The 21037-nt window shown below is 67.8% G+C and overlaps 6 protein-coding genes across 7 annotated transcripts; 4 read left to right on the top strand and 2 right to left on the bottom strand.

Annotated features, from left to right (window-relative positions):
- Nucleotides 1–401: 401 nt before the first annotated feature.
- On the top strand, nt 402–4472 carry PARP3 (poly(ADP-ribose) polymerase family member 3). Its single transcript, XM_068694847.1, has 11 exons — nt 402–609; nt 1039–1294; nt 1483–1608; nt 1865–2056; nt 2451–2586; nt 2778–3004; nt 3118–3270; nt 3404–3481; nt 3627–3804; nt 3968–4114; nt 4206–4472. The coding sequence occupies exons 2-11, from the start codon at nt 1082–1084 to the stop codon at nt 4373–4375; spliced, it is 1620 nt and encodes a 539-aa protein (XP_068550948.1). The 5' UTR covers nt 402–609; nt 1039–1081; the 3' UTR covers nt 4376–4472.
- LOC137862616 (probable G-protein coupled receptor) lies at nt 4277–7270 on the top strand. Of its 2 annotated transcripts, none has more exons than XM_068694850.1 (2): nt 4277–4414; nt 5514–7270. In XM_068694850.1, the coding sequence occupies exon 2, from the start codon at nt 5625–5627 to the stop codon at nt 6843–6845; it is 1221 nt and encodes a 406-aa protein (XP_068550951.1). In that variant the 5' UTR covers nt 4277–4414; nt 5514–5624; the 3' UTR covers nt 6846–7270. The 2 variants fall into 2 exon arrangements, with proteins under 2 accessions (XP_068550951.1, XP_068550950.1); XM_068694849.1 differs by lacking the exon at nt 4277–4414 and adding an exon at nt 4614–5246.
- Nucleotides 7271–7301: 31 nt separating this feature from the next.
- Nucleotides 7302–12101, bottom strand: PCBP4 (poly(rC) binding protein 4). Its single transcript, XM_068694848.1, has 13 exons — nt 11814–12101; nt 10897–10986; nt 10665–10688; nt 10552–10584; nt 10273–10389; nt 10023–10154; nt 9662–9790; nt 9443–9517; nt 9275–9319; nt 9045–9120; nt 8835–8887; nt 8529–8698; nt 7302–8217 (listed from the first exon to the last, which is right to left on the bottom strand). Exons 1-13 carry the CDS (start codon nt 12084–12086, stop codon nt 7902–7904), a joined length of 1533 nt encoding a protein of 510 aa, XP_068550949.1. The 5' UTR covers nt 12087–12101; the 3' UTR covers nt 7302–7901.
- A 724-nt stretch (nt 12102–12825) lies between these two features.
- Nucleotides 12826–14071, bottom strand: LOC137862619 (putative protein-lysine deacylase ABHD14B). The gene is made up of 3 exons (XM_068694854.1): nt 13698–14071; nt 13296–13537; nt 12826–13094 (listed from the first exon to the last, which is right to left on the bottom strand). The coding sequence occupies exons 1-3, from the start codon at nt 13903–13905 to the stop codon at nt 12912–12914; spliced, it is 633 nt and encodes a 210-aa protein (XP_068550955.1). The 5' UTR covers nt 13906–14071; the 3' UTR covers nt 12826–12911.
- A 101-nt stretch (nt 14072–14172) lies between these two features.
- Nucleotides 14173–15995, top strand: ABHD14A (abhydrolase domain containing 14A). The gene is made up of 4 exons (XM_068694852.1): nt 14173–14560; nt 14659–14774; nt 14966–15201; nt 15355–15995. The coding sequence occupies exons 1-4, from the start codon at nt 14343–14345 to the stop codon at nt 15535–15537; spliced, it is 753 nt and encodes a 250-aa protein (XP_068550953.1). The 5' UTR covers nt 14173–14342; the 3' UTR covers nt 15538–15995.
- Nucleotides 15996–16049: 54 nt separating this feature from the next.
- ACY1 (aminoacylase 1) lies at nt 16050–20810 on the top strand. Its single transcript, XM_068694851.1, has 15 exons — nt 16050–16148; nt 16636–16759; nt 17187–17251; nt 17694–17798; nt 17872–17966; nt 18175–18251; nt 18480–18569; nt 18736–18792; nt 18911–18984; nt 19155–19204; nt 19394–19538; nt 19621–19689; nt 19768–19847; nt 20089–20149; nt 20230–20810. The coding sequence occupies exons 2-15, from the start codon at nt 16651–16653 to the stop codon at nt 20392–20394; spliced, it is 1242 nt and encodes a 413-aa protein (XP_068550952.1). The 5' UTR covers nt 16050–16148; nt 16636–16650; the 3' UTR covers nt 20395–20810.
- Nucleotides 20811–21037: the final 227 nt, after the last annotated feature.

Genomic DNA, 21037 nt, shown 5'->3' with positions numbered 1-21037 from the left:
ACCATAACTCGTGGTTTCAGGTGTCAAGGGACAAAGAAGACAACATAAAACAAGCACTAAGCCTTCCTCCCCCTTCCCCAGGCTCAGCGTCAGACCCCCATGCTCTCCAAACAGGTCCTTCCCCAGCCCTTCCCTGAGGCAGGTCAGGTCACAGTCAGCCTCTCGGTCCCCTCCTGCAGCTCCTGGCTTCTCGGCTGCAGACCTTTTCGGGGGGGACCTGCCTTGGTAAGTTTGGGCCTTGGAAATAAATTGCCCCTTCTGCCCCGGGGGAGGAGCTGGGGATGTCCCCTTGCTGGTGTGGGCTTCAGCTGGTGTGGGCTGGGGAGCTCCAAAGCCACCCAGGCAGCACTGTCCCCGGTGTCACCGTGGCAGGAAGGACAGCACGGCATTTTTAGGTGTTAGAAGTCCTCACAGCATGTCAGGCTGTCACTTGTTGCTGTCTGAACAGACTCCAAACCCGAGGCCAGCCGCCAGCAGCCAGCGGGGCCTCTGGGATGCTGTGGGCAGGCGCGGTGACACTGTTTGGCCGCCTGTCCCCTGGGGAGCCGGGCTGCGGACTGACAGAAACCAGCTGGGAAGCGTTCCTGCTTTCATATCTCGCCTCCCGAGGTACTGAAGAGAAAGGAGACTCCACCTGCAAAACGCAGCTTCGGCACTAGCACGGGTTTGGGTTCCTTGGAGGCTGTTTTCTGAACGGCACCGAGGGGACTGCTGCCTGGAGGCCTGCCCGCTGATTCCGCTTATCCTTGGCTGCTGCCTGCTTTGTTTTTTTTTTGGGAGTGCTGAGAAATTTTGGCAAGGGCTGCCCCCTGCTCCATTCCCCTCTCCTCTCTCCCCTTGCTGCCCCCAGCACCCACTGCGAGGAGGGGAGAGGACGGCACAGGAGGCTGTCTGAGCCCCCCCCGAGCCCCAGCACCTCGCCCTGCAGTCCCCTCCTCCTGCCTGGCCGTGCTCCCCGGCTGTAGACGTAGGACAGGCAAGGCACAGCCCAGCCAGACTTTCCCGGAAGGGCACTCGATATCCCTCACGTCCCCGCAGGCTCCTGCTCGGAGGCTGAAGTCCCCACAGGGACAGCTCGCCCATGGCCCCCAAGCGCCGAGCTACCCCCGCTCCACAGCCCCCAGGCGGGGGCAAGAAAGCAAAGGGGAAGAAGGAGGAGGAGGAGGAAGAGGAGGAGGAAGAGAAGGAGGATGCCTGGAGCTCCACGCTGGCTGCCCTGAAGACGGCCCCCAAGGAGAAGCCCCCAGCCACCATCGATGGGCTGTGCCCCCTGGGTGCGAGGACGGGAGCACAGGTGAGCGTGGGGTGGGGGCACCCGGTGTGTGTTGGAGCTGGGGACAAGGTGCGAGGGGAGAGGAGGGAGCCCCTGCCCTGCTGGCATGGGGGCAGCCCTGAGACCCCTTGCAGCCCCCCTGCCCGTCCCCAGCTCCGCAGAGTGCCCCTCTGCCCCCTGAATGCCACCCTGCTTGCTGCCTGCTGCAGGTCTACGAGGACTACGACTGCACCCTGAACCAGACCAACATCAGCGCCAACAACAACAAGTTCTACATCATCCAGCTCATCCAGCACGGCGGCGCCTACAGCACCTGGAGCCGCTGGGGACGCGTGGTGAGCCCATCCTGCAGCCATCCCTGTGAGGGGAGCTGTGCCTGGGGTCCCCCAAGTGGCTGGGGAGAACCAGGTGCTCCCTGCCTGCTTCCCCATCCCACCTTCCCCATCCCGAAATGAGAGAGCGAGTGGCTTTGCCACAAGCCCTCCTTGGGGGTGGGGGCATCAAGGACACGTCCCCAGGCTGGGTGACAGCTCAGCAGGGATGTCAGGCTGTGGTTCATGCTCGGTGTCCCTGACGGTGTGTCTGCTGCAGGGGGAGGTGGGCCAGTCCAAGCTCACGCCCTTCGCCTCTCTGGAAGCTGCCAAGAAGGACTTTGAGAAGAAATTCCGAGAGAAGACCAAGAACAGCTGGGCGGCGCGGGAGAACTTCGTGGCCCAGCCGGGCAAGTACACGCTCATCGAGGTGCAGCCGGGGGCCGGGCAGGAGCTGGAGGTCACCGTCAGGGTGAGCAGACAGCCAGGGCATCACCCGGGGGCAGGGGTTCTGCACTGAGAGGGTGGTCACACACTGCTACAGGCTCCCCGGGGATGTGGTCACAGCACTGAGCCTGTCGGAGTTTAAGAAGCGTTTTGGACTCTGCTCTTAGTCATAGGGTCTGAATTTTTGGGTGGACCTGTGTGGGGCAAGGAGTTGAACCTGATGATCCTTATGGGTCCCTTTCAACTTGGGGTGTTCTCTGATCCTGTGCGTGAGAGCTGAAGCAGCCCACAAGCAGAGATTTGGGGTGATGGGTTGAGATGGGGTGGGAGGGAGCATCAGGATGGTGTTGGTCATGGCCAGTGGGCAGAGCCAGCCCACAGCTTCTGGCAGCTCAGCGAGGCTTCGGCTGCACCCGCAGGCAGATGGCGTGGACGGGGGGAAGGTCCCCAAGCGGCGCGTGCTGCCCTGCACCTTGGACAAGACCACGCAGGACCTGGTGGCCCTCATCTTCAGCAGCGACATGTTCCGGGATGCCATGAAGACCATGAATATCGGTAGGAGGTGCTGGGGGGATGGGGAAAGCCCCTGCTGATTGCGGCAGAGCTGCTGGTGGTCTTCAGAGCGTCCCCTTTGGGGTCCAGCCAGGACCACGGTGATGCTGGGAAGGGCAACGAGGGAGAAGCAGGGCTGGGGGGTGCCTGGTGTGGGAAGGGGGGGTGACGATAACCCCTCTGCCCCTGTCTAGATGTGAAGAAGATGCCGCTGGGGAAGCTGAGCAAGCAGCAGATCGCGCGGGGCTTCGAGGCGCTGGAGGAGCTGGAGGAGGCGCTGAAGGAGCAGCCCCCCCGGGCCACCCGCCTGGAGGAGCTCTCCTCCCGCTTCTACACCATCGTCCCCCACAACTTCGGGCGGGCACGGCCGCCCCTCATCGACTCCCCCGACCTGCTGCGTGCCAAGAAGGACATGCTGCTGGTGAGATGCTGGCCGGCCTGTAGCCAGCGCCACCCGTCCCCACCGAGCAGGTGTCAGGGTCCCTGGTCCCCAGTGAGGGTCCCCAGTGAGGTCCCCTTCTGTGTCCCTGCCAGGTGCTGGCTGACATCGAGGTGGCACAGAGCCTGCAGGCGCAGAAGGTGGAGGAAGAGGAGGAGGAGGAGGAGGTCGCCCACCCTCTGGACCAGGATTACGCCCTGCTCTGCTGCCAGCTCTCCCTGCTGGACCCATCCTCCCGGGAGCACCAGGTGCTGGGGTCCCCACCGGCACGCAGGGACCCCGGGCGCTGCGGGGAGCCCTCCTGGTGCCACCTCCTCGGTGGGGACACGGCTGGATGGCTGCCTTGTGGTGACACCGCGTCCCTGCCTCCTTTCCCGGCAGCTGATCCAAAACTACGTGGTGCAGACAGGGAACCAGGCCCGCATCCTCAACATCTGGGTGGTGGCCCGAGAAGGGGAGGTGAGAAGAAGGAGCTGCAGGTCCCCACCTGGGGAAAGCCCGGCCATGCCCCTGCGACTGGGCTCGGTCCTCAGGGGGGGTGTCTGGAGCTGGGGCAGCCCCACGTCCCCTGCCCTGGCCAGCCCTTATCTCCATGTCTCTCCAGGACAAGTCCTTCCAGGCCCATGACCACCTGGAGCACCGGCGCCTGCTTTGGCACGGCACCAACGTGGCGGTGATCGCGGCCATCCTGAGGAACGGGCTGCGCATCATGCCCCACTCGGGCGGCCGCGTGGGCAGGGGCATCTACTTCGCCTCCGAGAACAGCAAATCTGCCTGCTACGGTGAGCACGCCAGGCTCGTGGGGACGTCTGTGGGGTTGGTGTAAGCCCAGATCCCCGTGCCACACACCGGGCTGAGCCCCTTCCATGCTGGGTGACAGCTGGGTGGGACTTCATGGCGCTGATTCTGTCACCCCATCCCATCCTTTCTCTCCTGTGGTGGCAGTGGGCTGCACGGCCCAGAGGGTGGGCATCATGTTCCTGACGGAGGTGGCCCTGGGCAAGCCGTACCGCATCACCTGCGATGACCCCACGCTGCGGCAGCCGCCCGCTGGCTACGACAGCGTCCTGGCCTGTGGCCGCACCGAGCCGGGTGAGAACGGGGGGCACGAGGGGCTGGGGGAGGGCATGGGGCGGATGGGTTGGGGCTCGGGGTTGATGCGGTGTGGGGTCTTCTCGCCCAGACCCCACGCAGGATGAGGAGGTGCTGCTGGATGGGAAGAAGGTGCTGGTGTGCCAGGGCAAGCCCGTCCCCGTGCCCGCCTACAAGGAGTCCTCCTTCAGCCAGAGCGAGTACCTCATCTACCAGGAGAGCCAGTGCCGGCTCCGCTACCTCGTTCAGCTCCGCTTCTGAGGCCCTGGTGCTCTGAGCCCCCCCGGTCATTCCCTCGGGGTGAGGGATGGAGGGGCCCAGCCTGCTCCAGCCATCAATAAATCCGCCGTGCCCCGTGCCCAGCGGTGCCTCGCTTTCCTGCTGGGTGCACAGGGGGCAGAGTAGGAGTAGGGCACCCCGGTTGGTGTCACCCCGCAGCGTGGGTGGCTCCAGGAGGGCCACAGCCTGTCGCAGCCATCGGTGTTGGCAGACTCGAGGTGAAATCCAACAGCTTGGCCAAGCAGATTGCCCTCGTCACCGTAGCCAGGCTGGTGCCCACCACCGTGGTGTCAGGGCTGCGGAGGGGACGAGGACGAGGGAGATGTGCTGCTGTGGAGGGGCCCGTCCCCATATCCACAGCGCCTACCCTCCCCTTGGTGCTGTGCCAGCCACGATGGCCCCACCAAGCCCCTCTCCGCACCCTGAAGCCCCCCAGGGACATATCCATGTCCCCACGGAGACACCCGGCTGTCCCACCCCGATGACAAGTGACATCCCCCTGTGTCACCCTCCTCGGCATGCCACCCTCCCACCCTTTACGGTGCGCTTGGGTGAGGGTTGGTCGTGCCCCACAGGCTGGGGACCCTTGTGTCCCCCCTGCCGTGTCACCCGCCGGCTGCTAGGACCCAGCAGCTCTCCCCGTGGGCCCGCTGCTGGCAGCGGGCAGGCAGAGCCCGGGTGTGACAGCCGGTGCCATCCGCGGCAGGCAAACACGATGACTAACGGGTGACAGCCGCGGGGAAGGGGGGACATAGGGGGGGGGGACACACGGACGTGGCCTCCGGGAGCCCCAGTGCCGCCGTGGGAGCAGCGCCGGCGAGGAGGAGCGGCACCCATCTCCCGAGGAGCAGAGGTGCGTGGGTCTCACGCCGCCACCCAGGGTCCCCTGGCCGCGAGGAGGGGGACCCAGGGTGGGTGGGGGTCGTGGGGATGGGGCATATAGGGTTTGCTGTGCCCCCTGTGGGCAGGGGAATGGGGTGGCTGGGGTGCCGGCAGTGCCAGCCCTTCGCTGCCACCTCTCCAGCATCTCCGGGGAGCTCTGGAGACCCTCGGTGGGTTTCTCCACGGCTCTTCCTTGCTCTGCTCCTTCTCCTTCACACCCCTCTCCCCTCCCCAACAGGCGAGGGGCCTGCTTGACGAGAAGACAGTGGCCATGGCTGCGCTGGGGGACCGCGGCAGAGTTGTCCCTGCCACACGGGCGCCGGAGCTGCTGGCTTAGCCCTCGGCTGGCATGGCGAGCCAGGGGGGGGCCAACACCACGGACGGCCTCGAGTCGCCCCCCGTCCCGGGGCAGAACGCCGCCCAGGAGGCCGTGGGCCTCCTCTGCATGGTGCTGCTCACCGTCACCGCCTTGGTGGCCAACGTGGTGGTGCTGGTGGTCATCCTCAAGACCCCCCTCCTCAGGAAGTTCATCTTCGTCTGCCACCTCTGCGCGGTCGACCTCCTCTCTGCCATTTTCCTCATGCCCCTGGGGATCATCTCCAGCTCCTCCTGCTTCGACGGGGTCATCTACAGCATCGCCGAGTGCCGGGCCTTGATATTCCTCAACGTCTGCTTCATCAGTGCCTCCATCCTCACCGTCTCTGTCATCAGCGTGGAGCGCTACTACTACATCGTCCACCCCATGCGCTACGAGGTCAAGATGACCATCCGGCTGGCGGTGGCCGGAGTCGTCTTCATTTGGGTCAAATCCGTCCTCGTCACCGTCTTGGCGCTGGTGGGCTGGCCTCAAGACAACGGGGCCACCAGCGCGAGCCGCTGCACGGTCTACTGGAGCCCCGGGGCCCACAAGAAGGCGTTTGTCATCATCTTCAGCATCGCCTGCTTCGTCTTGCCCACCGTCATCATCTTCGCTGTCTACTGCAGCGTGTACCGGGTGGCTCGGCTGGCGGCCCTACAGCACGCACCCCCGCCGGCACAGGCGGCCGTGACGGGGCCCCGCTCCGGCTCCGCCGCCAGCCAAGTGAGCATCGTCACCTCCAGGAGCCTGCCGCTGCCCTGCCTGAGCCCCGAGCGCTTTTTGGGAAGCCACAAGGCCATCCTCACCTTGGTCCTGATCGTGGGACAGTTCCTGTGCTGCTGGCTGCCCTTCTTCGCCTTCCACCTGCACTCCTCCGTCAGCGCCGGGGCGGCGGGCGGCGGGCACGGGGAGATGACGGTCACCTGGATCGCCTACTCCTCCTTCGCCATCAACCCCTTCTTCTACGGGCTGCTGAACCGCCAGATTCGGGAGGAGCTGGCCCGGCTCTGGCGCAGCTGCCTCAACCGGCCCCTGGGCCAGGAGCTGTGTTTGGCCGTCTCGGAGGCCTCCGTCCAGGAAAATTTCCTGCAGTTCCTCCAGCGAGCCACCTGCACGCTGGAAACCCGCTCCAGCTGCATCGCCCCCAGCCCCAAGGACCAGAGCAAGGTGGGCTTCCCCATCCCAGGGCAAGTTCCTGAGGAGAGCGGCTGAGGAGCCCGGTGCCGCCGTGCCAGGGGGGGGGACACCGATCACAGCCCCCTTGGACCTAGGGGGGGTCCTGGCCCGGGTTTCCACGGCAGATTTTGGGAGCCTTCGTCTCCCTTCTGCACGCTTGGATGGATGTGGGATATGGGAAGCTGAGGGGCTCCCCCACGGACCCCCCGTTGTCCCGTGGGACCCTTGCCAGGGCGCTCGCAGCGGCCCCCCCGGGCACCCTTCCCCAGCCCAGTTAACACCACTAACACCAGTAACACCAGCCCCGGCAGCTCAGGGACCCTCCCTTGGGGTGGGGGGATCGGGCCCACGGCAGGGAGGGGGCTTTGGGGAGACTTTCAGAGAGCTTGAGACCAAGGGGCCACCACCCCCTCCCTTCTGGTGTCACCCCCAGAACTGGGGGTGTCTCCAACCCCGGGGGATGGAATTTTTTATTTTTATTTTTTTCACCCGTAAATTTTATCTTTTTATTAAACCATTGATAAGTTACAAAGGAGGAAAAATATAGACTTATATATACAGCATTTCCAAGCCAGCAGGCTCTCGGGGGGGGGTTGCTGGATGGGAGGGAGGCGACAGCCACGGGGCAGCCAGGGGAAGGCCCCCCCACCACAGCCGGGGGATGGGGGACCCCCGAGGGCCCAGGCAGCCCCTCATCAGCGGGATCTGGCCTTCGGGTGCAGCCCACGGGGCCGGGGACGGCAGGAGAGGGGCAGCATCGTGGGCAGGAGGGCGAGGGACACGGGACGAGAGACACCTGGCACTGGGAGGGCGGCCCCCCTGATGGGGACAGCCCCCCAGTAATACCAGGGGACATGTAGGAAAGCTTTTGGGGAGGGGGAAAAAGGGGGCACAGTGCTGCCAGGACGCGCATCAGAGCAACCCTTTGCTCCAGCAGGCATCGACCCCGGGAGCACCATCCCCTGGGCACGGGGCGCTGGGGTGGGTGCCTGGCAGGGGCTGGGGGACAGGGTGGGGGACAGGGGGGGGTGTCCTCGGCACGGGGTGACCCCAGGACCCCCCCCACCCACCTTGATCCACCCGCGGAGGGGCTCAATAAGGGGAGAACTTCTGCCGGTCAGCTTTCTTGGTGCCGTTGGCCGCCGAGATCTTGGTCGTGTAGGTGGCGGTGCCGCCGTTGGCACCCGCCACGGAGGACGGGGACAGTGCCAGGAAGGAGACCGGCTTCAGGCCGATGAAGTTGGAGAGGGACAGGGCGTAGGGGGAGCCCAGTAGGGCCGGCGGGGGGGCAGCCACGGCAGGCAGGGCTGCGCCGGAGCCCGGGGCGAGCGGCTGGGAGAAACCCACGCCGAGGTCCACGGAGCCAGGGCCGGGTGGCACCTGGGAGGTAGATTTGGCCGTCTCTAAGCTGGGAGGGGGGCAAATGGGATGGGTAGGGTGGTGAGGGGCACGGGGATAAATTACGGGGGTCACCTGCCCGCTGTAGGGCACGTAGACCCCACGCCCCCCATCCCTTGTGGCACGGGTGCCTGCGGCGCATCCTGGGCACCCCGCTGGGGGGCTGAGACCCTGCGGGGTCCAGGGCCCTGCCCTATTGTCTGAGGACCTCAAGGTACCCACCTGCACGTGGAGGGGGTCCCCAAAAGCTGCGGTGCTGGGCGGTGCCACTCTTGCAGCCAGCATCCCCCCCCTTTCCCCGGTGTTTTTTGGGGAGCTTACCAGGCGGTGATGAGGTACTGAGCCAGGGTGATGCTGACGGGGGACCCGGTGATGGTGACGTGCCGCTCACTGGAGCCCTCGGTCTGGTTCCCGATCTTGATGTGGGCGCCCGACATCTGCCGGATCTCGCTGATCTTGCTGCCGTGCCGGCCGATGATGCAGCCGATCAGCTTTGGGGGGACACACACACAACCAGGATGAGCGGGGCCGGGCATCCCGGGGGGGAAAATTGGGATTTGGTGAGGAGCAGGGAGCCCCCAGGGGGGCTGCAAGCCACTGGTTCCCCCCCGCAGGACCCACACGTACATCGTTGGGTACCAGGAACTCCTGGGAGCTGCTCTGCGAGCTGGAATCCAGGCCTGGAGGGAGAGGTGGAGGTGTTAGGAGACCCCAAAAAAAAGGGTCTTGGGGTGGGGAGGGCATCCCAAGGAGATGCGACTGGGGAGGGCACGAGGGATGGGGACCCCCTTGGCCTTGCCAGGGCCCCCCGGTGCCCAGCCCTAATGGGGAGCTCACCTGGCACCATGGAGGGTGGGTGGCCCAGGGGCGTGAAGGGCACCGTGTGCCCCGACAGCTGCTGCAGCTTCGTGACCTGCCCGGGCGTTAGGAGGAGACGGAGGCGTTAGGGGTGATGGCAGAGCCCCCTGATCCCCCAGGCTGGGCTCTGGCACACACCTCGTGCCCACGGGGACATCCCCCGGGGGTCCCAGCAGTGCCCCAGCACAGGGGACAGGGACAGGACTCACCTCTGCTGGAGAGACCCCACCGTACTGCCCCTGCATGGAGAAACCCTGGGGGGGGGGACGATGGGCGTCAGCTGGGGGCCACGGGGGGACAGAGGACAGCAAGGAGACCCCCGCCCCCAAACCCTGAGCCCACCAGAGCCCCCCCTTACCGGCCCCGAGCCCCCTTACCTGGTTGGCAGAGAGCAGGATGGTGCCCAGGGAGAGCCCAGGGTGGTAGGGGATGGTGGCCCCCTTCGGAGGCGACTGGAAAGGGGGGGAAAGAGGTGGAGGGGATGACATGGGGTTGGGTTCCCCCTCCCCATTCCAGCACCTGCTGCTTCCCACAGCACCGGCGGGCTGGGCAGGGGTGTTCCCAAGGGGCTGCCGTGCCCGGGGCTGGGCGGCTACCTCCAGGATGACGGCGCAGATCTGCCTGACGCACTGGATGATGGTGTCCGGCACCCCCGAGACGGTGACGGCGCGCTCGGTGGAGTTGGGCAGGAGGTCGCCAGCCACCTGCACCTGAGCCCCCGTGCTCTGGGGGAGGCAAAGGGGGCTGCTGGAGGGGGGCAGGGGAGGGGCTGCGATGCCTCTCGCTCTCCCCCCAGCCCCTCCCAGGACTTTTGTGGGATCTGTGGGGTGATGCTCTGCCTCCTGCATCGCTTCTCGGGGAGCGCGGTGGCACCCGAGCCGTGGGGCGAGCGATGGGGCCTCCTCCCCCCCAAATCTTGGCCTCCCCCCTCACCGGGCCCGGCATCCCCGTCCTCACCTCCCGGATCTCTCTGATCTTGGCTCCGGCCTTGCCGATGAGCGAGCCGCACTGGCTGGCGGGGATGACGAGGCGCAGCGTCACCGGCGCCCTGCCCGCCGCGGCCCCCTCGGCGCTCCCTGCTCCCAGGTCCTGCGGAGGGGACAGGGGGGACAAGGGGGGACACACGCTCATGTGGCGTTGCACCCCCAGGCATGGAGGGGATGGGGGGCACCTTGCTGGGGAAGGAGGGGCGGGGGGGGCTGCCCACCTCCTCCAGCTTGAAGGCGATCATGGAGACGGCTCGGAAGACAGCGTCGGTGGAGCCGGTGATGGTGGTGATGCGCTCGGGGCAGGAGCCCTCCGAGATGGTGATGCGTGCGCTGCTCTGGGGACGGTGGCACGCCCCGTCAGGACTTTTCCTTTCCCCGTGCCCCCGGGGTTCTCCCCATCCCACCACCCCGTGCGTCCCAGGGGGGGAAAATTGGGGTGCCAGAGTGCTGGGAGGCACCGGGACGGAGCAACCCGTAGCCGCCCCGTACGCCCTTACCTGCTCTCGTATCCTCTTAACCGTCTCTCCTTTCTGCGGGGAGAGGAACGGGGCCGGTGGTCAGGGCCAGGAGCCCCCAGGGCCAGCAGAGCCCGGGGCCCCCCAGCTCTTACCTTGCCGATGATGCTGCCGATCTCCTGCGGGAGCAGAGCCCAGGGCAGCCCCGTTAGTGGGCAGCGCCCCAGCCCGGCCCCGGGGACACGCAGCCGGTGACACCGGGGCAGAGCTGGCGGGGGCGAGGAGAGCCCGGGTTTAGGATGGGGGTGAGGAAACCTCCCAGAGATGCTCATCCCCAGGGGGTGGGCGCTCCAGCACGGCCCCCACCCCCCAATTTCCAGCAGTTACCTTGCCGTGCATGAGCATGCGCAGGGTCAGGGTGATGCTGAGCTCCGGCTCCTCGGGGCCACCCTCCGCGCCGCTCGGCGATGCCATGGCCTGGGGAGGACACGGGGGGGGTTCTCCTTAAGGGAGCGGGGAAAGACCCTGATTCTGCTCCCCCCACACCCCAAAAAAGAGGAGAAACTGAGGCAGGGGCCGGCTGCCTGCAGGGAGGGGGTCCCGCTTTGCTCGCCCACCCTGCCCAGGGGAAAACCGAGGCCACCGCGCCCCCGGGGACCCCCCAAAAGCCCTGCAGCCCCCCGGGCCGGGGGCGGCTCGCTCGTCCCCGCGGTGCCAGCAGGGGAGGGGACAGCAGGACAGAGGGACAGCAGGACAGAGGGACAATCGCCGCGTGTCCGGCCGCGGGTGGGCGGCCCCGGCGGCGATGCCAAGCGGGGCTGGGGAACAAAGCGCCCGTGTCGGGGCCGGTCCGGGGGGGTGGTGGAGGGGTGGGGGGGTGGGGGGGGCACGGCTATTTTTTGGGCTGCCAGGGCTCCCCATCGGGGACACGGGATTTGGGGAGGTGGGGGAGGAGGGGGGCATCTCTGCGCCCCCGGGTGAGCGGCAGCGGGGAGAAAAAAGGGGACAAAAGAGGGGACAAAAAGGGGGGGAGCGGGGAGGTGGGGGGGGGAGTGTCCGTGTGTGTCACCCCCCCCCCCGTCCCCCCCACGCCCTTCAAGGGGAGGGAGGGAGCGGCAGGGCCGGGGGCTGGGTGGCGATGGGCGCGTCCCCGGGGGCTGAGCAGTCCCGAGGGGGACAGGAGGAGGTTGTGGGGTGGCAGGGGACACAGGGCAGGACCCCCCCCCCCAATTCCCCAATTTCCCAGAAGGAGACGTGTGTGTCTGTGTGTGTCCCCCCCCCGGGGTGCCGCCCCCCCCCGGTACCTCTCCGTGCTCCCGGTGCCACCGCCGGCCCCGCTCAGTGCCACATCGCTGCCGGTGTCGCCGAGTGCCACCCGGGGCAGGGACAATGAGCCGCTTGACGGGCTGCTGGGGCCAGGCTGGCAGCCCCGGCCCCCACCCCGGCCCGCTGGGGCCCCCCTCGCTCTTCCCCTCTCCCACATCCCTCCCTCCCTCCGGGATCCTATTACAGCGGATAAGAGACACTGAAAGGAACAATGCACCCTGGGTAAGGCCATCTGCCACCGCTGGGGACATTCCTGTCCCCCCCCCCCCACCACCAACCCCCCCCCTTTGGCTCGCACATCGCCCCTCTTTGTAATTGCATTTTGTTTCCTGGAAGCCGATCAGCTGGCAGGGCTCAAGGGCTCAAGGGCACCAGGCGGGCAGGGCTGGGGATGGCAGCCTGGCACCCAAGGGTGCTGCTGGCAGCACCCCACAGCCCGGCTGGGTGCTGGGGACCCCCCCCCATGCACCGTGCCGGCCCCACTGAGGGCAGCGGGATGCTAGGAGGCTGCTGCCCCCCGAGCAGGTGTCCCCAACGCTGCCACCCCCTCGCCCCCGCGGCCCCACTAAATCCTCCTGGGCCCTGGCTAAGCAGCTAAAGCCCAGGCAGGCTTGGAGGGGGGGGTATGGGGAGCAAAAAGGGGGGGGTGGCACCCCACTGCTGGCCCCATCTGCACCCCGAGTGGCCGGCTCGGCAGCTCCCAGGGGGGACAGGCAGGTGGTGGGCACGGTTTGTCCCCCCGTCTGTCCGGCCAGGCGTCTGTCTGGCCTCCCCGCCCCTCCATCTGTTCCCGGCAATAAATCCCCTGGGGCGCTTGAGCACGCTGCTGCTGCCACCGTGGGCAGGGGACAGCCAGGGCTGGCAGTCACCTTTTAAGCCCTTTCGGATTAAACCTGGGGGTGGGTGCGCGGCCGGAGGGGTGGGCACGACACGGTGGCCACGGAGGAGAGCGGAAAGCCAGGGGGGGAACCGGGGAGAAGGAAGCAGGAGGGCGGCAAAAAAGCTGGTGGCTTTATTTGGTCCCGGTGCGGGGAGTGGTGCCAGGCTCCCCCGCTGGCCCCCGCGCCCCGTCCCGCTCACTGCAGCTGCTGTAGGAAGGCCAGGAGCCCGCGGTGCCACTCCTCGGGTTTGTCCAGGTAGCAGGCGTGCCCTGCGCCCTGCAGCACCAGCACCTGGTGCTCGGGGAGGTGCCGCAGGTTGTTCAGGCTGGCCTGGCCCAGCTCCGCGTCCTGGTCCCCATAGACGATCAGCGTGGGCGTCTGCAGAAGGGGGGGACAGGCTGAGGGGGAGGCAGGGGGATGCTCGCCCTCCTCCCTGCCCACCGAAGCATCGTGTGGGTGGCAGAAACACCTCCAATCTCCGTCCCCCAGGAGATGGGGACGGGGACGGAGATGCTCCTGGCGCAGGATGGAGACGGGAGATGCTCCCACCCCCCTCCTCGTGCCCCCCATCACCCTTACTTTGACCTGTGCGTACTGCTCCGCCGGGAATTTGTCGGTGCAGATGGGTGCCACGGGCACGTAGGCTTTCAGCAGGTGCCCGTGCTGGAGGAGGAAAGGCAAGGAGTACATGCCGCTGAGCGAGGGGCTGACCACCACGGCCGGACCGAGCCCCAGCGCCTCCACCACGGCCTTCAGGAACCCCCCCGGCGCCGGCTGCCCCACGGGCGCAGGGGCCACGGCGTCCTTGGAGCGCCCCAGCCCTGTGGGGTGGGACAAAAAGGGGACGTCACCCCAAGGCCCGTGCCACACGTCACCCACGGGACGACGGGCGGCACCGGTGGCTCGGGACCGTGCCACCGGGCACCGGGGGTGGCACGAGTGGCTTCCACCTGCCGGTGCTCGGCGCTGCCCGTGCCTTACCGGGCAGGTCGATGGCCACGGCTCGGTGGCCGGCATCAGCCAGCACGGCCAGGGTCTGCAGCTGCAGCCAGGTGTCGGAGGAGAAGCGGATGCCGTGCAGCAGCAGCACGTTGAGCCGAGGGGCACGGCCACCCGGTTGTGCCTGCCGGTAGAAGAGGCTCTGCCCCGACACCTCCACGGTGCCCTCGCTCAGCTGCGGGGTGCCCATCCCGAGGGGGTCCGGGGGATTTGGGCTGTGTGATTTGGGGTGCGTCCCCGCGCTCCCTCACCTCCTTCCGTGCCCCGCTCCGCCTCGACGGGCCCCGGGGGCAAAGGGTGGCGGAGGCGGAGAGCGGCGGGGCCGGGCGGGGCCAAAAAAGGGGGGAGGCGAAACCGAGCCGAGCCGTGCCGAGCCGTGCCAAACCCGGCCCAGCACAGCCCAGCGCATCCGCTCCCTCCGAGCCGCGCGGGGGCAGCGCACGGCTTGGCACCGGAGGGGACCGGGGGACACCGGGGGACACCGGGGGGGGACCGGGGGTGCGAGGGGCCGGGCTTGGCCGCGCTCCGCCGCCCCTCCAGGCGGAGCCTGGGGCCGGCAGCACCGAGGAAGCGGAGGATCGGGGGCCCCGGGGGGGGGGGCTCTCCCCGCAGCCCCCCAGCGCTGCCATGAGCCGCAGCCGCCCGGCGCTGCTGGCCCTCGGGGCGCTGCTCGCCTGCGCCCTCGCCCTGCTGCTGCTGCCCGCCGCCCTCCGCCGCCCCCCCCCGGCTTTGCACCGCGCCCCCCCGGCCAACAGCAGCACGGTGCGGAGGGGGACGGCTGCTGGCACCGGCCCCGCCGTCGCCTACCGGGAGGCAACCGGGCTGCGCGCCCCCGGCCCCGGCAGGTGGGTGCCCCGTGCCCCCGGGGGGTGCTGGTGGCCACCCGGTGCTGCGGGCACGGCGCGGTGCTGAGCCCCTTGGATGCCTCTGTGCCCTGCCCCAGGCTGGATGTCCTGCTGCTGCACGGCCAAGCCTTCAGCTCCGCCACCTGGGAAGCTTTGGGGACGCTGGCGCTGCTCGCCGGAGAAGGGCACCGCGCGGTCGCCATAGATCTGCCCGGTAGGACCGTGGGGCTGCGCTCATCACGGCTGTGAGCAGGCTCTGGAGATCCTTAGGGAGCTCTAGGGATGGGCTGTCCCCATGGGGTGTCACCCACCCGGCCACCCAGACCCTGTGTGACCCTGCTGGAAGCTCCTGGGGCTCACACCAGTGCCTGTTTTTGCCCACCTTGCACCCTGCGCCCACGCCAGGCTATGGGGACTCGCCCCCCACGGGGACGGTGGCCACGCAGCAGGGCCGGGTGGCCTTCCTGGAGCGCATCCTGGAGGAGCTGGGCTTGGAGAGGCCCGTCCTGGTCAGCCCGTCCATGAGCGGCCGCTTCGCCCTGCCCTTCCTCCTGCTGCACGGGGACCGCCTGGGGGGCTTCGTGCCCATCGCGCCCGTGGGCACCCGGGACTACGCCGTGGGGCAGTACCAGCGGGTCCAGGTGAGGTGGTGGAGGATGGAGGATGCTGAGGATGGAGGATGGGAGCTGTGCCCCCAGCTCGGGGGGCGCTGGGCTGGCCCCAGAGGGCTGAGGCGATGGGTAGGGGTTGGCATCTCCCTCCCCGACATCCCAAATCTCTCCCCTCTTCTTCAGACGCCCACCCTGATCCTGTACGGTGACCGTGACACCCACCTGGGCCCCCAGGCCCTGCAGAGCCTCCGGCACCTCCCCAGGCACCGCGTGGCCGTGCTGCCCGGCGCTGGCCATGCCTGCTACCTGGACAAGCCGGGGGACTTCCACCGGGCGCTGCTGGGCTTCCTCGGCCAGCTGCAGTGAGCTCGGGCTCCGTCCCCACGCAGCGGAGGACGGCGGGGTGCTGGCACCCTGCTTTGTCACACAGCCGGGCCGTTCGCCCCCGTGCCATGTTCGGTGGCAGCGTGTCCGGCCCTGAGGGGCAGCAAGGAGCTGGGGGGGGGCTTCTCCAAACAGCACCCACCCTGCAGCAGCACCTGCCCCAGGATCCGGAGGTCCCACATCGCTTTGCCAAATTTTGAGAGACGTTTCGCAGCCACGGGGCATTCCCAGGGGGGTGCCCCTGACCTGGGCATGTCCCCCCGGTGTCCCCCTCCAGCACCACGGCTCTGAGCACCGAGCTTTGGGGTGATGGGGATGGCACCGGACGCAGCCGTTGCCTTTTGGGCGGTGAGAACATCCCCTGGAGGGGGGCCCAGCACATTTTGGGGTGGGGGGGCAACGCGTGAGGCCAATAAACCGATCTCCTCCGGGCTCCCCAAGCCTCCCCGAGCCATTCTTTGGAATGAACGGCGGGCACCGGGCTCCTGGCCCGGGTAAAAGGGGGGGGGGGGGGAGGCGGAGCGGGGCCGGCCCGGGGGGGGGGGCGGAGCGGGACCAGGCGGAAGCCCAGCGGCGGCGGCGGCAGCGCGGAGGTAGGGCCCGGTGCACCGGGGAGGGGGGGGGACCCGGGGCCGGTTTCCTGCAGCCCGAGCCCCTCTGTCCTCATCCCCATCGTGGGACCCCCCCGACCTCGCCACCCCGTGCGCGGTGCCCCCGCTCCCCGCCGTGCTACCGGGGTCCCCCCCCCCCTCTCCACCCGCTCCCTGTCCCCGTGCGCCCCTCGCCACCGTAGCCTCGCCCCCCTTTGAGCATAACCCTGCCTCGTAGCCCCCCTGCCCCGCGCACCCCCGGTGTCCCCCTGTGCTCCCCCGTGCGCCCCAGGCACCCCCTGTGCCCCTGCTCCCCCCCCCTAGCCCCCCGCAGAAACCCGCACGCCCTCGGCCCCCCGCACCCCCAGCCCCTTTTTCCCTCCCCGTCCCGTGCACGCCGGGGCGAACTTTGCCCCAAGCTTTTAATGAGGGTGGACTTTGGAGGGGGTGGTGGGTGATTAACCACCCCCTGCTCTTTCCCCCCCCGGAGATCTGCAGCCCGGGAATGGCACCCGGGAAGCCAGGGAAGAGCGCGGGGGGCTCGGAGGACCCCTCGGTGACGCTTTTCCGCCAGTACCTGCGGATTGACACCGTCCACCCCAAGCCCGATTATGGTGAGGAGGGGACGGGGGGGGACTGGGGGGCGATGGAGGCGGCAGGGCTGGCGGCACGGCCCCGTCCCTTCCACCAGCCTTTGGTGTGGTCTTTGGACCCTCCTGCCTGGTTCCTTGGGCCAGGGTTGTCGTGATCCAGGTGTAGGGGAACGCGGCTGTGCCTTATCTCTGCTGGTGCCTCTGTTTTGGGGCTGTTGCAGGGATTTTCGTCCTCCTGTGGCACGGCAGACCCACGGCCCAGCCTCCCCTTTCCGTGCTGCCCTGGCTCCGGGACAAACATTTGTGTTACCCCTATGTACCTCTCTCTCCCGTCAGTCTCCGTCCTCCCACAGAAGCGCATGGAGATGTTTTTCTCAGGACACGGCGGGCTCCCCTGCTGCACTTTGCCTTCCCGAACTCTCTCCCTTCATCTTTTTGTCGTCCCCAGATGCAGCCATCCAGTTTTTGGAGCGCGTCGGCACCGACCTGGGCTTGGCCAGCCAGAAAGTGGAGGTGAGCGAGGCAACACCGGCCCTGCTGCCGCTGTGCCTGTCCCCATCCCAGCCCGGCCGTGGGGCTGTCCCCTCCCCACCACCCAGGAGAGGGGCAGGAGGTGACTTCCCTGCTGCTCCTAATCCTCCGCTGACCCCGGTGCTTCCTTAAGCTCCTCTCGCAGCCCGGATTTCGGCCGGTCCCCGCTGACCTTTAGGACTGGCTGCGCTATGATTAGCCGGGGACCGGGCAGGGTGATTTTGGCTGACGATGTCCCTCACGCCTGGCTGGCACAGGGGACACCGAGGGGCTGGCAGTTTCCCCTCAACTCCACCTGAATTACAGCCAGGAGCTTGTGGCTGCTCGTGGCCACGGCCAAGGGGCTCTGGTGAGGGGCCAAGCGTGCCCCAACCCACCGGGTCCCCTTGTCCCCACCCTGGTGACATCCTGCCTTTGCTTCCAGGTGTGCCAGGGCCGCGTGGTGCTGGTCCTCACCTGGCTGGGCACAAACCCCCGCCTGCGCTCTATCCTGCTCAACTCCCACACCGATGTCGTGCCGGTTTTCGAGGTACGGCCACGGGGCGGGCTGGGCACGGCGGGGACGGGGCGCAGCGGGAGCTCACGGCCCTTGTTCCCCACAGGAGCACTGGACCTACCCGCCCTTCGAGGCTGTTAAGGATTCGCAAGGCAACATCTACGCCCGGGGTGCCCAGGACATGAAGTGCATCTCCATCCAGTGAGGGGGGGGCTCGGTGCTGGCTGGGCACGGGGTGGATGCGCCTCGGAGCAGGGTCGGGGGGGGGATTCTGCCTCCCCGTGGTGCTGAGACGGAGCAGCATGAGGGTGCCACCCGGTTGGGGTGGCCCAGGGGACGCCAGCCCCTCTCCTTGCACCCAGCCCCTCTCCTTGCACCCAAGCGCCCTTCCAGCACCCCCTCCCCACAGGTACCTCGAGGCCATCCGAAGGCTGAAGGCGGAGGGGAAGAGCTTTGCCCGCACCATCCACCTGACCTTCGTGCCTGGTAAGTCCCCAGGGAGTGCCCTGCAGAGGGGACAGGGTGGGCTGGCAGCCGGGGGACGCTTTTTGTAGCTCCTCACCTGGGAGATGTGCGCCTACCTGCTGGGATTTGGGATCCTCCTAGCTCAGGGCTGATGGGGGTGGCCAGCTCTGAGCGCAGCCGGTGGGGAAGGAGGGCGCGGGGGTGCTGGGCTGGGGGACGCCTTTCTCCCCAGCAAATTTCTCTCTGCAGACGAGGAGGTGGGCGGACACAAGGGCATGGAGATGTTCGTGCAGCGCCCGGAGTTCAGAGCGCTCAACGTGGGCTTTGCCCTGGATGAGGGTGAGCGGTGGCAGGGTTGGACCCCCGAGGGGATCTTTTCTCACCTGGCACCCCCTGCACGTTGGCATCACCCCCTCCCCAAGCCTCTGGGGTCCCCCTGGGCCACCCCAGGCAGTGCCCCCCGCAGTGCCAGCCTCTCTGTGACACCTCTCTGTGCCCACCCCAGGCTTGGCCAGCCCCTCCGACACCTTCAGCGTCTTCTACGGAGAAAAGAGCCCCTGGTGTGAGTACCCACCTGCCCACCGCCCCCTCCCTTGCTCTGCCGGCTGTTTCGGCATCGGGGTGCCGGGTACACCCTGGGCTCCTGCTCAGCGCCTCTCCCTCGTCCCCCGTGGCGGCAGGGATCAAGGTGAAGTGCGTGGGCAGCCCCGGGCACGGGTCCCGCTTCATCAGCAACACAGCGGCCGAGAAGATGGTGAGCGAGGGGGGACCCCGGGGGTGGGAGCACCTTTTGGGATGGGCACCTGGCCTGTGTTTGGGAGCTGCTTTTGGGGCTGGCCCCCTGGGCTGGGGGGATGTCTGGGGCATGGTATCCCCCGCCTGGCTGGTTCCAGGGGGGCTTAACCCAAATGTTTGCCTCCCCAGCACAAAGTGATCTCCTCCTTCCTGGCCTTCAGGGAGAGCGAGAAGCAGAGGTAGGGCACGGCCACGGGGTGGCATCAGCTTTGCTTCGGTCCTTGGAGGGGTCCTTGCCCTCTCTTGGCCTCTCGGGGACCTGAAGTGAGGCTGGGGTCCAGCACCGTGCCCCCCCTTTGCCTCAGTTTACCCGCGTGGGGGTGGTGGCGGGGACAGAGGGGGACTCTTCTCCCCCCTGTGTCCCCGAGGCTCAAAAATGACACGAGGCTGACCCTGGGGGACGTCACCTCGCTCAACCTGACCATGCTGGAGGGGGGCGTCTCCTTCAACGTGGTGCCCTCCGAGATGGCTGCCGGCTTCGACATCCGCATCCCACCCACCGTGGACCTCAAGGTGGGCACCATGCTGGCCCCGCCGGGGGGATTTGGGGCTGGGGGTGCCCCTGCTCACGCCCCTCTTTTGCTATCTTCTGCAGGCCTTTGAGAAGCAGGTGGCCGGCTGGTGCCAGGCAGCTGGGGACGGTGTCACTTACGAGTTTCACCAGGTGAGGGCTCGGGGATAAAGGGCTCAGCACCCTGTGCCCCTCGCAGGGTGCTCACCTCCTTCTCCCCCCATCGCTCAGAAATGCATGGACCAGCACATCACCTCCACCGAGGAGTCTGACCCGTGGTGGAAAGCCTTCAGCGGGGTCTGCAGGGACATGTGAGTAGTGTCCCTGGAGAGAGACAGCGGGCACCCGGGGGATATCCTCTGGTCCCCAGGGTTTGGGTGTCGTGGCAGGGTTGGGAGAGAGCCCCCTTTGCTACGCCAGCACCTCGCCGTGCCCCATTTCCCCTGGAGAGGAGAGGACCGAGTGTCCCGCATGGCTTGGGGACCTTTCTGGCTTGTTTTCTGGGGACCCAGCTGTCCCCATGCCACGCTGACACCACACCTCGCTTTATAGGAAGCTGCAGCTGAAGCTTGAGATCTTCCCCGCCGCCACGGACAGCCGCTACATCCGAGCAGTGAGTGCTGACACCAGCCTGTCCCCTGTGTCCCTGCTGCTTGTTCCAGCCCCCTTCTCACCCCGCTCTCCCGTCCCCAGGCAGGACACCCGGCCATCGGCTTCTCGCCGATGAACCGCACCCCGGTGCTGCTGCACGACCACAACGAGTTCCTCAACGAGGACGTCTTCCTGCGGGGCATCGACATCTACGCCCACCTCCTGCCCGCCCTGGCCTCCGTGCCCCCGCTGCCCGCCGAGGGCTGAGCCTTTAGGAGGGGACAGGGACGGCACTGGGGGGGGGGGGGAGCAGAAGATGCCGGGGAGCCTGCGGGCATCGTGCCACCCCTCTCAAGTGTCCCTTTACGGTGGGGGTGCAAAGGGCTGGCCTGATGGTGCCACGTGCCCTGGCTGTGCCCTCCAAAGCTGGTTTTGGGCACTTCCAGGCACCACGCTGAGGGTTGTGCCCCCTTGCCCATGTGTCAGCACAGCCCCGGGTGCCTCCTGCCCCGTGTCCCCGCAGCTCCTTGGGCTCGTGTGAGCCCTGGGCTGCGTGCCCACAGCTCGTCCTGCTCCCCTCTTGGCTTTCAGGGGTGCTGGGGCCGTGCCACCCAGCCCCGGTGCCTCCCTGTCCCCACCACACGGATTCACTCAATAAATCTCCTCGGTGAGCAAGGCCAGGAGCAGGGGGGTCTGTCTGTCTGTCTGTCTGTCCAGGGGCAACTCCAGCACCTGGGAGAGGCCGGGCACGGGGGATTTTTACCTTCCCCTGCTTCCCCTGGGTTCATTGGGCTGGGGAGGGGAAGGGGCCGCGCTGGCAGGAGCCTGCCCAGGCAGGATTCAGCTCAGCCTGGGGCACTGGGGCAGGGGGGCAGGAGCTGAGGTTAATCCTGCTCCCTTCCTACGGGAT

This window comes from Anas acuta, chromosome 11, assembly GCF_963932015.1.
Source record: "Anas acuta chromosome 11, bAnaAcu1.1, whole genome shotgun sequence".
NCBI lineage: Eukaryota > Metazoa > Chordata > Aves > Anseriformes > Anatidae > Anas > Anas acuta.
This window is presented reverse-complemented; position numbering and strand designations above follow the sequence as displayed.